The 16,129-nt window shown below is 40.6% G+C and overlaps 1 protein-coding gene across 3 annotated transcripts; it reads right to left on the bottom strand.

Annotated features, from left to right (window-relative positions):
* Positions 1-3,229: 3,229 nt before the first annotated feature.
* LOC144988704 (amine oxidase [flavin-containing]-like) lies at positions 3,230-15,186 on the bottom strand. Of its 3 annotated transcripts, none has more exons than XM_078939501.1 (5): positions 13,486-15,186; positions 12,784-12,960; positions 6,722-6,833; positions 5,276-5,338; positions 3,230-5,078 (listed from the first exon to the last, which is right to left on the bottom strand). In XM_078939501.1, exons 2-5 carry the CDS (start codon positions 12,864-12,866, stop codon positions 4,923-4,925), a joined length of 414 nt encoding a protein of 137 aa, XP_078795627.1. In that variant the 5' UTR covers positions 12,867-12,960; positions 13,486-15,186; the 3' UTR covers positions 3,230-4,922. The 3 variants fall into 3 exon arrangements, with proteins under 3 accessions (XP_078795627.1, XP_078795628.1, XP_078795629.1); XM_078939502.1 differs by having other exon boundaries at positions 13,825-13,961; XM_078939503.1 differs by lacking the exon at positions 12,784-12,960 and having other exon boundaries at positions 4,622-5,078; positions 13,825-13,993.
* Positions 15,187-16,129: the final 943 nt, after the last annotated feature.

The following is a 16,129-nucleotide window of genomic DNA, read 5'->3' as shown; positions in this document are numbered from 1 at the left end:
ACACTCAAACCATCAGAGGGTATTAAAAATAAATAATAAATAATACTAAAAGTTATTTGGCAGTGCGAATGTTTGATGCTGCTCCCGACACATAAGTGATCGCCAATCAGTTGCGCGGGTTACGCCCAATGCCGGAAAAAATAACTAAACATATGATGTGCGTGCAGACTGTTACCCTCATGGTCAAAATGGTGAAATTCAGAGTTTAAAGATAAACACAGGACGTTTCTGGAAGAACGGGAAGATTCTTACTTTTTTTACTTAACAGAATGGCGTCACTATGTTTATCATTATGAGCTTTTGGAAGCAGTGACATAGTTCATGGCAGAAAAGAACAAAAAATATCCTGGAGAAAATGAAAAACTCTTCCTGATCTGACACAATTTGTCTCCTTTATTAACAAGTTGAAGCTTTTCAAAGTGCATATTCAAAACGGCCATCATGCCACTTTACTTTTTTGCGGAGCTCCCAGCAGAAAGCTGAAATCAGAATGAATACAGCGCAGAACGTGACACTGCTTGCGCAACTGGACAGAAACAACCGCAGATTCCCTACTCAGTGTGTGGTGTGGCTCTTTTTTTTTTTTTAACCTTTATTTACCCAGGAATTGTCCCATTGAGATTAAGAATCTTTTTTTCGAGGGAGTCCTGGTATGGAAGCGATTCTGTAGCATAAATAAAAAGCAAAGTCAAAACTAGAAATGCTTTTTCATTTTCAAAATGAAGCTGCATTTTTTGACTCAAAAATAAAATGAAAAAGCAATCCACCAAAATGCTTTTTCATTTCCTTCCTCAACACAGCTTATTCTGTCACTTAATTAAAATTAAAATGGTATTTGACATTTCATTTTCAAGACGTTCTCTGGTAAATGTGTAGCATAATTCATTCCCTGCATTTTTCGCATTAAGATCACCTAAAACCGGGTCCTGTTCACAAACCGCTGAACCTGGACTGCTCAAACCTGGATTCCTGGATCTTAATGCGAGAAATGCAGTGGAATGTTCCTTTTGTGCCCTTGCGAATCAGAAGCTGTGAATCGCAAGCCAACTTCAGCGGCCGGACACACGGAGAAAGCAGTGACGTCATCGCCCCGCCTCCCCTCTGCTAATGCTTTTTCTAAATGAATATTGAGACAAGGTTCCCAGGGTGGATGTGAAAATGCAAATGCAATCCCCTCTTTGCATTTTGGTTTTAATTATGACACACAATAAGCGGTTTTAAGTATAAAATGAAAAAGCATTTTGAAATATCGCTTTTTAATTTTAATTTTGAGTCATTTGATGCAGTTACATTTTGAAAATTAAAAAGCATTTCTGTTAATCCATTTTAATTGTCAAATTAGACATTTCTAAATGAATTTTGCTACACATTTACCAGATAACATTTTGAACATGAAATGTCAAATACCATTTTCATTTTAATTTTAATTAAGTGACAGAATAAGCTGTGTTGAGGAAGGAAATGAAAAAGCATTTTGGTGGATTGCTTTTTCATTTTATTTTTGAGTCAAAAAATGCAGCTTCATTTTGAAAATGAAAAAGCATTTCTAGGTTTGACTTTGCTTTTTATTTATGCTACAGAATCGTTTTAACTCTCACAGTGAAAAAATTTGTTTCTTGGTGTCAAATTTGTTCGCCACCCCTGGTCTAGTGGGTCTAGATGACCCAACTCCCAGTCTTAAAGTGCCTAGGATAGCACAAGGGTTACAACCGGTGTAATGTGTTCCAGCCCTCTGGTCCTCGTCTGAACTCTGGCCGCTGAGTTCTGCAGTAGCTGTAGATTTGAAATAGACTTTTTGGATAAACCAGAGAGCAGGGCATTACAATAATCTAAACAACTAAAAATAAAAGTATGCACGAGCACCTCTGTGCTGGGAAGAGAGAGGAACGGGTGGACTCTGGTAATGTTTTTGAGATGATGTTCTAGAGTGACTGAACTTGTGGAGAGACACGCTGAAGTCACCCAGAAAGATGCACAACAAGGAGAGACACTGCAGTCACAACACAACACCAGGGTTTCTTTACCTGGAGTGACTAGTTTGATCACTCTAACAGTCAGAGCTCTGTTACTCCTGTGTTGCACACTCTTGAATGATGATAATTCAGGCGTGCATGAGTTTGTAGAACTTTCTTTAATTCGTCTTTCTTTTACAATCTTTACTCGGACCTCACGACTCTCGCCATCACACACGTGCTTCTCTCGTCACTCTCTCTCTCTCTCGCCCCCAGCGCTCACACCCAAAAAGCATCTCAGGACCTCATTTCAGGACCCCTTTAGCTGTCCAAAACTGCCTGAATCTTATAATCTGTGCGCTTTACATTCTTAAATGACATCAGATCACATGTGGTCATCTGTGGTCCCCCACACCTGGTTGGTGAGTAGTTTTTATGTCTGGCTTTACCTGAGTTTGTTGCACAGAGAGGATTTAACTCAGGTAACAGAGGGGACATCTAGAAAGGAAACTTCTGGACTCACCAGTGAGTGGGGTCTCAGAGGTCAGACATCCCCTGTTCACCGAGTCACTTCAAAAGCTAATGACTTGCTCTATCTCAGCAGAGACAGAAGGGCAGACAGTGTGAGCGGAACACAGGCACTTGAGAAAAATGATCAAACACCATGATGTCCATTAAGGCACAACAAATACACTACAGTCACAAACAACAGGCGGCAGGAACAAAAACGTAATTCTCTCTGTGAGCACACACAGACGCACAATCAGTGTACAGATCTCCGGACAAAATCACTCTACGGTTACAAAGAAAGATTTCTACAACAACAGCTGACATTTAACACCAAAGAGCAGGCTGGATGGTGGCTTTTTCTGTACTTTAGGAGCCAGATGAGACTTTTCTGCTGCAAAATTTAGGCTTTGTTGCACCACTTTACCCTTTCCCTGGGGAAAGTAATACTTAGGATTATATACAAAACAAAAGTTACATCGTGTTAGAAGAAAGAGCTTAAATCTTTTTTTTAATCAATAACACAAAAAGAAAAGAACATATACTAGGAATAGCATTTACTATATCATTAAAAGTTGAAGAACAGTTTGTCCTAAAATGGCTTTTTATGAAAAGTGAAGCCTCACTTTTAACGTGCTTACCTGGTATAGTGCCCTCTCACTGTGCAAAGTTATGTTTTATAAAGTTTTGAAAGTTTAATACAGAAAAATTAAACAACTAAAATGCTATGAGGAAACATTTGAAAAGGAAAAAAATGCCCAAAATACTAATTTACCAAGATAAAATGTGGGATTTATTCTGATGAATAGCGTTCAACAAAACAAATATCAAGCAATAAACATACAAACTAGCTTTCAAGCACTATTTCTTCACATCAAAACAAAGATTTGACTTATTAAACAGCAATTTTTATTTTTTTTATTTATCCCTGTAAACAACTCCCATGAAAACTGAAGACAGACATGTTTCCGACAGCATAAGAAAGTCCCTTCATTAGCTACTCTTCACATAACAAAAGATTTGTTTATGGTACACAAGTTTTCAATGAGCTTTATGACGGCTTTTCTTTGACAGGATTTGATCCTATTTATATTTCCAGTGTGTGTTCAGTCAGTATGTTAATATATTTTTTAAAATACACATCTTTTCCTTGAGGATGGTTTAAGTTTTGGCAAAGTCTCCAAAGTCTCTGCATCATGAAGTCATTGCCATCCCAAATTCTGCAGGAAAATGTTTGTTTTGCTTAAATGGATCCAGAAAGCCACAATTTTACATAAATGGCTAGTTTGATCTTGTTTGTACATTATGAGCTTTTACATTAGGTCCTCAAATATTTAGAATTCTGTAAATATGTAAATGATCTTGCGTATTGCTGCTATCTGCTAGCTTTCCGCTATCTACAAGATCTGGAAGTGAATGTGTGCTGTTAAACCCAAAAACAAAAATCTCAATATCTCGGCCTAATCTTTAATTAAGACAATAATTGATTCAATAAACAATTATTTGAAGAAAAATGCAAAATGTCAACATATTTATTAATGTAAATGAGTAATAAATGACTATGAATTTAGGCCATTCGTGGTTTATTATAAAGAACTCACTGATAGACTTTTTCTTTCTTTCTTTCTTTTGTGTTTATTTGAAATCTGCAACTTAAATCACAAACATGGATTCAAACACAGCCTTGAATAGAAAGAGTTGAGGATAATAAAGTTAGCATTGTGTTTAGCAGCTGGGGTTCTGCCTGCCTTACAGTCATGTGGAAATGCTTTCTGTGGTGACTGTTTTCATGGGATTTGTTGACAGTTGGTTATAAACTGACCAAATATGTCATCCTTTCAGTTTAGCCTCTGCTGTGATTGTAAGACAAGCTACTGTAGGACAAACACGGATGATTCTGCGTTGGCTCAAACATTTACAGCCTTTTGTCTGAAGCCAAAAAGCAGCTCAATTCTGCAGAGCTAGTCATCAACACCAACACTGTGTGCACTTCTTTGACAAACGCACATCCAAAGCAGAGTATCAATGCATACGTACGGTCAAAGCCCACACATACACAGCAAGACAAGATCAGACAAGGACATATATGAAAAATATGAATGTCATTGGCATTTCATGGAAACTGGCTTCTCCGATTCTTCCTACACCGTCGGGTTTCTTCCTTCGTTTCTTTCCAAATTTGACTCGTTGATTAACTTTTGACTGATCTATTTGCTCCAATTCTCAGTGTCATTTCAGCCCACTACTGCTCGTCTCTCTGAAACCTCAGTGTTTGCAGAAGCGTTTGCATCAGCTGAACTGCATCTCTCATGAAAAATCTATAACAAATCCTCCTAAACGTTACATTTTTCACTACTTTGTAGCTCAGGCCTCAAAATAGTGCACCAGAGGGGTGAGAATACAGTTCATATGGAGCTCTGTCTGCTTAAGACACAGACGACTGAGAGAACGGATGCTGGGGGTTTAACTGTGGGGCAGAAGGCCTTTCTTGTAGGCCACAAAGCCGGCTGCTGCGGCCACAGACAGGAAGCTGGAGACCCCCATGAACCTCAGCAGACCGCCGACTAAAGGCAAATTCCTCTCCCAGAAGGTGGTGTGGAATGGAAGTGCTGGGACGTCCTGCATGGGAAGATCAGCAAATTTAGGTTGAAGCTTTTTCTGCACTTTGAAAGGTAAAACTAAAAATAAAGTATTAAATTGAATGAATGGACTTTTACATATTAGCGTGGCTTAAAAACAGAGATGATATGATGTGTGCCAACCACAGTCAGGAGCTGAGGAACCAGCCTCCACAGTCCTGAGGTGAACATTCTTACCATGCTCTCAGGCTCCGGCTGCCAGACCTGATTCTGGTGGATTTTACCCATCGCACACATAATCTGTAAAAAAATTAGATATTTTTAAGAAATCAAACATTTATCTCTAAAGTGTGTCTGACTTTACGCTTGACATTTTTTACAACAGCAAAATACCCAACATTCTGACACGGTGAATATCCCTGAATTACTGCTGTTACAGTTAAAAAGATAAATACTTTTTCAATAAATACAGATAATATACTTTCTCAATGTAAATTAACCTTAATGATAATAAACATATAAGGCAACCATTGGCATCGAAAGAGTTTGAATTTTTTCTATTGAGCATTTAGTCTTTTGAAAACATAAAATAGGATTTTTTTCTTTCGGATTAGTAGTTTGAACATGTGAAATAGGAATTAATCAACATAAGTAAATAACAACATATTTCTGCTGTAAAGGAAAAGAGGCACTTTTTTCTTTATCAAAAAAAGAAAAAAAATGTGAACAACTCCAGCACAACAAACCAAAAATAGTTTTCATGAATAAAATACTTTTCAAAGCTGCATTGGTTTGGTAAAGCTCTTATATTTATACCTTTAAAGACCCGCTCCAATGAAAAGGGTGTTTTTGTGTTTTTTAACATGTTTTTTTTATGCTGATGATGAAGGACACGCATAAAGAAAATTAAGCTCAAAATTGCGTTTCTGAATATTTCTCTTTTTAAACCCTGGTGAATCAGAAGCAGACACCAAAATGCTGTTTGAAAAGATTATAGCAGTGACAATCTGCAGCTCACAAACTCCCTGCTCCGCTCCATTGCATGCATCCACTCGTAGACAAATAGATCCATGTACATCTTTGTTTTCCGAACTGGTATCTAGATGAAAGCTGTACGGCTGGATAACTCTGATATTAATCACCATTTTTGTTGCACCGGTAATGTTAAGTTGTGGGTTGAGGGGCTGTAAGCTAGCGGGAGTGTGTTCATATTTATGGATGATGGGAAGTGGGTGCGAGGTTAGTACAGGAAAATAGTCCCGCCTACAAAGGTGAATTTCTGATGAACTCCTGCTGCTCTGCAAAAACTATGTCTGGGACAGAACCCAGGTTTTTTGATTTAGGCTAAAAACGTCAAAACCATAATTAAAAGACCACTGGGAACACTTTTACAAGTGTTGGAGTGGGACTTTTAATAACCAAACATCCGCTGTGTGACTGAAAGTGGAGGAGCTATAGTTACAAACAAAAAATAAAATCATCATTAAGCACAATTATAAACTAATGACTGTCAACTTTTTGGAGAACTTTTATGTGAGTCTTATAGTTAAACAAATGCTCTTGTTGTTTTAAACATAAATGTTACTATAATGTACAGTCATATCAACTTTCCAGACATGAATTACTGAGTGGAGTGTGTGAACAGTGCAGCGTGCGCTCTGGGTCTGGCTGTGGGGCTCTGACCTCTCTGGCTGCCCTCTCTCCTGCTTGTACGGCTCCCTCCATGTATCCGCTCCACTCTGTGGCCGTCTCTGTACCAGCGAAGAACAACATCCCCACCGGCTCCCTCAGAACTCTACAGGAGGAAGAAATATATTTCATTTGGTAACATTTCAAGGTGTTTATGCATATACAGTGTAAACACACACACACACATACGCACTACACACACACTCACACACACATACACATTCATATAAAACGAGTAACGAGTGTCCTGCGTGCATTGAGCACACATCCTTGTGTTAATGGGTAAATTCCAGCGCGTGGCTGCGTTCCCACCAAACGGGACGTAAGATTTCCATATGAAGTCAAGACAAACCCGATAAGAGGTTTTGCAGGGCGTTTTGAACGTCAGGAATGGTGCAGCGGTCTGGCTGTAGCACATTTTGATCAATGCAAACCGTTTGGGGCGTTAAAATGCATCCAGAGTTCAAATGTTTGAGCCTTGGTGAAAAAGACACATCAATCAATCAGGGACCCAGATTTGATACGGTGATGGCGTGATCAGTGGGCGGAGTCCAAAACCAACATGGAGAGAATCCGATCATTCTCCCCCTGGGCTTTATTATGTTTTTCTTATTTGTATAAAGACAATTAGAAAAATGTAATTTTTAATTTTTTCTTTCCTCTGACTAAAGTGGGACAGAAAGTCATCAAACTGGGTCACAGAGAGATGGAAGTACTGCTAAAAGTGCCATCATTTAGATGATTCCCTGTAGGGATGAGGCTAAAAACTTTGGACAGTAGCTTTTACCACTTATGTGGCAACTTAGCCATCAAGTGGTGAAGCACATACAGTAAACTGACAGAGCAAGGTCAGCAGATGTTTAGCATAGGGGTCACCAACCTTCTGCTCTCATTCACTACAGGCCTCCTAACATCATGTGGCCTTTAGGCTACGTTCACACTGCAGGGCTTAATGCTCAATTCGGATTTTTTGAAAAAATCCGAATTGTTTGCTAGACCGTTCACATTTCCAAGTAAATCCGAACTTTTGTGATCTCCAGTGTGACCGTGACACGACCCAAACGAGACCCGCATGCGCAGAAGCCAGAAGAATACTCAACGGTGAACGACGTCACTTGTTTGCGGAGCAGATGTCAACAACAGTGTTGTCAAAAGCGGAGCTCTTTTTGTAATATTAAATTTATTTTCACGAAGGAGCAGCACAATTACAATCTTCTCATTTTAAGAAGGCAATGAAAGTTATAGCAGTAAAGGTTCAACACCACGCTCTGCCATTTAGCTGGAAAATTTTTCAAAAACCGCCCAGTTGCAATAAGAGCCCTGGAGTTTGGCCTGAAAAGAGCGATCAGCCCAAATATTAATCCAATCGGGGATCTCGCTTCCCTTCCACTGACTGGTCTCAGCAGCATCGTCCACCATGGTTGATGTTTACGTTCTCGTTCCCGCCTACTTTAACGCAAAATGATGACGTTTGTTGCGTGTCGATGACGTACAGTTCGGAATCAAGTCGCCTGGCCGGTCAGACGGCGGTCGCAATTGAAAAGAACGGCTACAATTCGGAATCAGGCCGGCAAACCCACGGGGCCTGGGTCGCAATTGAAAAGATCGGATCTGTGTCATTCAGACTGTCATGAAAAGATCGGAATTGGGCCACTTAGGGGCAAAAAATTCGGAATTGGGTCGTTTCAGCCTGCAGTGTGAACGTAGCCTTAGATTAGCTCAAACACATTGTGGAGGATGCAGTGACGTGCGGTGAGGTTGATGGCTTGTGAGGCACTGACTCCTCTGGAGTCAGATTTACAATTGTAAGAACTGAATATTTCACCATTCATCCAACAGCAGGTAACAGCATATAAGATACACACAAGAAGATATTTGTCCTTCAGAGAATATTTCTTTTATAGACATGGATAGCAGGGCTCCAGACTGCGAGCAATTGGTCGCATTTTGCGACCAAAATTTGAGAGTGTGCGACTAAATTTTACATCCAGTCGCACATGTGCGAGCAGTAAATTTGCTTCCCCCACCCTCCGTATTTTTTTAGACATTAAACTTGGAAGGGGCACGTCAATGATCAATGAAATAATCAATGAGACGCAAGCGCACACGCACGCAGGCAGACACACACTCGCGCACATACTCATGAAACACGAGCACGTACATTCTCGCGTGATGCCTGTCTGTGAGGCGGCCACTGCGTGTGAGAAGAATAGGGAAAGTCACTGTGAGTGGCTAAAATGCGTGGAGGGGGAGGGGCCTAGAGCTGACCAACCAATCACAGTGGGGTATATGACTCTTGGGGGCGTGACAATGACAGGGTTTTGCAAGCAGGAAACCTGACAGCCCCCTCCCCGGACCACATTAAGGAGTTCTTTACTTTCCTTTCTAGAACGTATCTATTCGCTCGTAATTTTCTAAATACATGCAGTCCGTGCTGAACTTTTCTCTGGGTCACACAGACCCGGAGGAAGGTTTAGGTTTTGGCTACGGTTACGGCGGCGCATCATACGGGTTACGGCAGCACACCGACCGCCCCCGTCCCGCGGGAGTCGGGTCAGCTGAGGAGAATAAATGTCCCACACCTACATGCGTGACAGCTAACGGGGCTTGAACTTTAAACACGCTCGAGCAAAAATAACATTAGTTTTAGACTCACTGAAAATACGTGGGGAAAATGCAACGATAGACGTGTTTGAGATGAACCGGCGGCTCGCCTGGATCGTTGGGGACACCAGGCCGGGGTTTGGGGGGGGGGGGGGGGGGGGGGGGGGGGGGGCTGTGAGATGAAGGCGAATCTGCAGCAAGACTGAAGGAGAACAGGAAATTGGAGTTGTCCTTAACATTCAATTTAGATTTAATATTCTTCTCCCCCTTAATATGATCTGTGTTATTATACATTTTATGATTATTTTAATGTTTTGTAGTTTATGTAGCCTTTTTTAATGAATTGGTATTTTAAATTATTTTAATTAATCACTCAACTACAAAAACCATCAGGACACATGTCCCATAATGCATTGTTTTGTAGTCTGTAGGGCAGCTTTCAGTCAGTTCAGTTTCCAGCTGTGTCCGGGTAGGTTTGCCCCTTGCTCCCACCCCTTTCTCGCGATATTTTTGTGATGATTGACAGTTAATGTTGGAGCAAAAACAAAAATATATGTCACACACCAGGTGATCTGTGCAGCGTTGAGTCCACCTGGGTGATCTCAAACACGCTTATTGTGCATCTTGGCTGCACCTATTTGGTGTCACAAAGATAAATTTGTACTGTCATGACAGCGATGCTTTTGTTTTGTTGCATCTTCAAAAGTGCAGAATAAAATGTGACACTGAATCTGAAACAGCACATTGTAATTTCTGCATCTATTATTAAAGTATTTATTAGTAATACAGTGGAAATTAGTAGATTGGGTTAGCATGTTGATTTACGGTATGCGCCCCTAAATTTTCTGGTTGCGCCCCTAAAATTTTCAGTTAGGGGCCACTGTGCTCCTAGTGAAAAAAGTTAGTCTGGAGCCCTGGATAGAAACCTCTTCTTGTGTATAAATTCTTCATATATACTGTAATCAAATTAAAGTATACAAATGTGTTCGGCACACATTTCATTTTGACCCCAAGTAACTATTTATAGTATTTTTCCAAGTTCAAATTCTGGTGCTTTAATGTTATCAAAAGTTGTCTGTGAAAATGATCGTAAAAATAATTCTTTGGGCCTAAAATTTAGTTTTACTCACATTTATTTTCCACTTACTGTCATGTTGTTTTTAAAAAACATGCGTGGCCTTATTTTTTGAGTCTGTGCGCTGCTCTTCAACGCAGATGCATGGAAAATAATCTTAACTTTATTTACCTTTGTCTAGTTTATTACAATCATGACAGGTGAAGCTGAGCCTCACTTGCCTCATCTGACCGCATGTCACTGGGAGGATGTCATGGAAGAAGGTTTTGACCAAAACCAAGTGCTGCAAATCCTGAACGAAGTGCCCAGAACTGTAGATGCCTCATACTAGGAGATTTCAACAATTTCTGCTTCCCACTTTGTTGGAGATTACCTCTTCCTGTTCCAACATGACTGCCCACCAGTGCACAAAGAGGGTTCATAAAGACATGCAGGTGTCAGTCTAGTGTGAAAAACTGGACTGGTCTGCTGAGAACCAGACTTTCTCAGAGTCTAAGCTCATTTTTGGCCTTCTGGAAGATCAAGCGTTCCCATAAACATCCTCAGAAGAATAAAAGCTGTTCCAACAGCAGAAGCTGGACCAAAGTCATACTAAGCTACGTTCACACCGGTCTCTGCAACGTGTGTTCAAGCAACCACTTCCAATGAAAAGTCTATGTAAGCGCACGGGAATGCGCATCTCGGGCCTCTGCGTTCAAAACTCTTGCATTCACACATTGCTACAAACATTTCTAAAACCATTTTGACACATGGATGGCATCTCTTTTAATGCACAGAAGTGCCAACTGTTGGAAAAGTGATTATGAAGGAGAAATGAATCATTCCGGTTTGTGGCCACCTGGAATTCTATGACACCAAGTCTTTCATTTATCGGAATACACTGCTCTTCCAAATGTAGGCGGTGGACATGCGCTAGTAAACAGTAGAAAAAGAAGAAGAAGCCCTTCTCTGCTTTTATAGCGTGAACACCATGGGCTATACTCAAGTTTAAGTTTAGCATGTTCTTGAACATCTGGTGTGAATGTAGCATTAAACCCAATAGAACCTGAATGTGTGTGTGTGTAAAGGCAAATGAGAGAATACTTCATCCACATCAATATAATCATAAGAATTTTCATTCACAGGTAATACAAAAGACTACGTCGCAATTCGTCCCGGTGTGTACGGGCCTTTACATTGACGTTTTCTCCCTACCATGACAAAGGTGGATAAAGGTGGAAAGATTTCATGTAATCCATGGACACCAGTGAAGATCAAAAATCATTGAAGAAAAAAGGTTCAGAGCACTGTCTAGTGCAGGGTTCACCAACCTTTTTTTGAGGACTTTTTTTGAGGACTTCCTTTTGTGTGCCCTATTTTTATTTGCTCATTTTACACACAAAAACATGCATGAATTTTCTAGACTCGTATTACAGGGGGGGTCAAACTTAGTTGCAGAGGGGGCCTAAATTCAAAACAGACTTTAGGTTGCAGCCGAACAAGATAAATATTTATTGAACACACTAAAGCTAAACTTTTAAACCTTTAAAACTTTAACTTAATTTTAACTTTTTAAACATAAATGTAAATAAAAACAGACAGGAATATTAATCCTCACATTAATGGATTACTCAACCACCTAAACCTATTCTCAAAATCTTTACATTGCATGAATCATAAGAATGTCCAGAAATTGTGTAATTTATATGATCTATTAAAACTTTTGTAATAGACCCTTACTTTTATTGATTATTTTTTAAGTTATATTTGTTTACATATTTGGGTTTTCTTTGTCTACCTTTATCTCAGAATTGATATTGTTGTCATTGACAAACATGCCGTGGTTGTTTGTTGAATATTTGCTTCAATAAAAAAATAAAAGATATTTTGGGGGTGCATTCCCTGCGGGCGCCACAAGGGGTGCACAGGGTTGGTGACCCCTGGTCTAGTGGGTCTAGATGACCCAACTCCCAATGTTAAAGTGCCTAGGATAGCACAAGCGTTAAACATGTTTTTTTTTGCAGTGAAATTTATTCAAGTGATAAACTGACCAATCAGATCAGTTAAAACTAAGCGGTCTCACATCCAATATTCAAAATGTTTGATTGACAGATTCTCCTGAGCCTGCTTTCTGGTAGCAGGGGTGTGGACTTCAAACAAGGTCACTCCTGATTGGTGAGAGTGGTCGCCATGGACACGATGATTCAGACCGAGTCGGACCAATCACTCCTTTTTGACAATTTCTGATTCCAACGTGGAACATTTGCAAAAAAATCGGCAACAGAATTGACTTTATTTGGGACTGAAAGTGAGCCATTTTCTATGGGTGACGTCACACTGACTCGGTCCAGTTCTCATTACAGTCAACAATCCAGACCCCTGATGAATCTTGACCTACCCCATAATAGCAGGCACAGTCCCATCTGGCTTTGCATCATCAAGTGTCAGTCCAATTGGAGCACCCTCTTCCTCAATCACCATGGTTCCACAGTAGTGACTCCAGCTTCACCCGCTCACCCAGCTCTTTGGCCATGCCCTCGCTGATCTGACCAGATCCGCCCAGGAACTTCCTCTCCTTCAGATAGAGAGAGGCATCAGTCAGAGCAGAACTATTCACAACATGACTTGTTTTCACATTGATCTACTTTCTACCTACCAGATTTATTCAAGCCAAACAACAGTGAACCTGACAAAAATATTCATATGGCAAACATTGCATGTTCAAACAAAAAAGAAAAACAGAAGACGTTGACCACCAGAAGGCATAAAACCAGTCAAAACTCAAATATGCAAAATGCTGCTAATAATAAATAAAATAAAAAATATACATGAATAAAAAAATCTGTTCACAGAAATAAATCTATAACTTAATTATAACTAAATAATATTTAGTTTACAAAATAAATTAACTTCATAAATAAAGATTTGCTCACAAATAATAATTCACGTTAACTCTTTTAGGATAAAAAATAAGAAGATTGCATGTGAATCACTTTGCATTGAACATTTGACTTGAATTGAACAGCATGTAACAGGCAGTGATTTATGAACTGGAAAAAAATGTACTCAATACATTTCAATGAGAAATATAAGCTTGCACCTCACTGAGGATCTTTGTCATTCTTGGTGGCAAAGAGGCAACTGCAGTGATCAAGCTCTTCTCCAGGCACAGTCTGTTTCTTTGCTTTGTTTTGATCAGCATCATTGCTGAGAAGGAGGCCTCACATAAATATGTGGATGCAAACGGTAGCAGCTGCTCCAAAGCTTTCTGTCCCAGCTCAGGGTGCTCCTGCCTCACACACAGCCAAAACGGTGTGAGAGTGGATGCACCACACTTCATCTGCAGGCCACGGTCAGATGCTACTTCCATCACTTTTTCCTGACGAGTGACAGGAAGCTTGCTTCTGTTTGCTTCAGACAAGAGAAATGGGTTTCTCACCCAATCCAGCTGCACAGATGTCTCATCCATGTCAGTAAAGTAGGAGCGAAATCCGGTGGTGAAATCCTCCTGATCACATGGCCTTTTCCACATCTCTGCTTTCTTCAGGAAACCCCCCACCTTGTCATACAGGTTCAGGATGCTGGTGTCCTTGCCCTGCAGGGACATGTTCAGATCATTCAGTTTCCTGAATATATCTGCCAGATTATAGCAAAGCTTTGCAAGCCAGTCCGTGTCCTCAAACATGGTGGCATGGGGAGATCCGTGCTCTGTCAGGAAGGTGTGCACTTCAGCTGGCAACTCAAACAGCCTGCTCAGTACTCATCCACGGGACAGCCAGCGTACTTCAGGATGCAGGAGCAGTTCTGTGTGTTCAGCTCCCGTATTTCCACAGAGGCTGCGGAACAAACGTGCATTAAGTTGCCTTGACTTGATAAAGTTTAGAACTTTAATGCTGTCGTTCAAAACTCCTTTTCTTGGACGCTAGCGCTTCCCTGTGTATCACACAGTGCGTCCACTTGATGTGGGGATTTTCTTTTTTAATCCGTGCTATGAGCCCTTTCGTGCTGCCCGTCGTTGATGCAGCCGCATCTGTGCAGACGCTGCTGCAGGATTTCCAGCTGATAAACATGTTAACGACATTAAAAATGTCCTCTCTGGTTGTTCGCCCCTCCATTTCTTTGCAGAATAGAACGTGTTCACAGATGTCGTCCGTGTCAATGTATCTTAAATGCAACAAGTTGCGCATGTCCACTCACATCTGTGGATTCATCCAGCTGCAGTGAAAATGAGTCGCCAAGTTTCCCCACAACTTGTTCGATAATGTCTGTGCCCATGATATCTATTCTGCGGAAAACTGTGTCATTAGACAGAGGCACAGTTTTTTATGTATCTGCTGATTTTTTGTCCAGCATAGTTTCGGCCAATACCACAGCGGCGGGGAGCAGTAGGTCTTCCGCTATGGTGAACGGTTGTTTGGCTTTAGCAACAAACAAGCAAAGACACCGCGTAAGAAGCTTCCAGGGCTTTGGCTAATGTAGTGGAGACCTTTCGCATTGTGGCTTGGGATGACTTGAAATCAGAAAGCTTTCTCCTGAAGAACTCTGCCTTCCCAACGTGACATCTATGTTTTGTGGTGAGATGCCGCTGGAGGTGTGCCGGCTTCATGCTAGCGTTGGCTAACTTCTCCCCGCAAAAAAAAAAAAAAAACACAGTGCCTGGGGTGGGTCAGAGCTCGTGGACGTAAATCCCATTAAAACTTATTCTTCCATGTACTTTCTGGACTTCGTCGCCTCTTGTTTTGTTTTCTTTTTCACTTGTCCATCTCTTCTTTCAGCAGCATGGCTGCTGCGCTTTAACCACGCCTCCATAGTTAGTCGTTGATGAGTGCGTGACGTCAGTGGGTCAAACTAACTTGGTGTCCGGGGGGGGGGGGGGGGCAGTTTTATTTCAAAGGACATTGAAACTAAATACTGAATATACAATTCAATGAATGAACACATATTTATATTTTATGGAACTTTTTACAAAATAATTTTTCTCAGGTTTATTATAAGGATGAGCCCACTGATTTAGATAGATATTTTGAAAAGCTTCACGTACCCCCTACAGTACCTCCACGTACCCCCATTTGAGAACCACTGTATATGATATGCTGATTACATCAATATGATGTAATAGTATGATGTACCATGGTATCTTTGATATCTGTGATGTCATCATACAAGAGCCGATTGGTGTGACCACAGATTACATCATCAGACCAAAATCTATATATACCGGTAGGAGTCAGGTTAGTGTTTATTCTGGTCTTTCTTAGTAAAGAGTGATCAGGTTTGAAACCTTTACGTTTTCAAAAACTCAATTCAAGAACCAGAGTATTTTTACCAAGCAGACTATTTTTACCTTTCATCAAATTTAAACTAAAATGGATTGCATCACAAATGACCAACCGGAAAAATGTTCCCTTTGGAAACTTCTTCACACAAAAGAAGTTTCTTCTTTTAAACTGAATCAGATCAGATCCATTCTGCGTCGAGTGGCAACTGCTTTTCAGGACCCTCAATACGCTGATGGAATTCTGACGCCAGAAAGAATTCAGTTGGTTGTTAAAAGAAACCAGAGACAACAGGTCATTTCTACTAAATTTAGTGGAGTTGAGAATCCTCCTCTGGATTCATGCCAACATTTCAGGTGGTACATGGCCCCAGAGACACTTCTTGGTTTAGAGACCACTGAAAAATCCCATGTCTGGTCCCTTGCTTGCATTGTTGCTGAGATGTTCCTTGGCTCTCCTTTCTACACT

This window comes from Oryzias latipes, chromosome 21, assembly GCF_053564925.1.
Source record: "Oryzias latipes strain Hd-rR chromosome 21, Olatipes_Hd-rR_3.1".
NCBI lineage: Eukaryota > Metazoa > Chordata > Actinopteri > Beloniformes > Adrianichthyidae > Oryzias > Oryzias latipes.
This window is presented reverse-complemented; position numbering and strand designations above follow the sequence as displayed.

What these genes read in the sequence shown, in the direction of transcription:
- LOC144988704 (XM_078939501.1), bottom strand. Translation starts at nt 12,866, where the DNA reads ATGGTGATTGAGGAAGAGGGTGCTCCAATTGGACTGACACTTGATGAT. An exon ending in ACTGTGCCTGCTATTATGGG is followed by an intron (nt 6,834 to 12,783) that starts GTAGGTCAAGAT and finishes TTCCTCCTGTAG; the next exon opens with AGTTCTGAGGGAGCCGGTGG. An exon ending in GAGAGAGGGCAGCCAGAGAG is followed by an intron (nt 5,339 to 6,721) that starts GTCAGAGCCCCA and finishes ATTTTTTTACAG; the next exon opens with ATTATGTGTGCGATGGGTAA.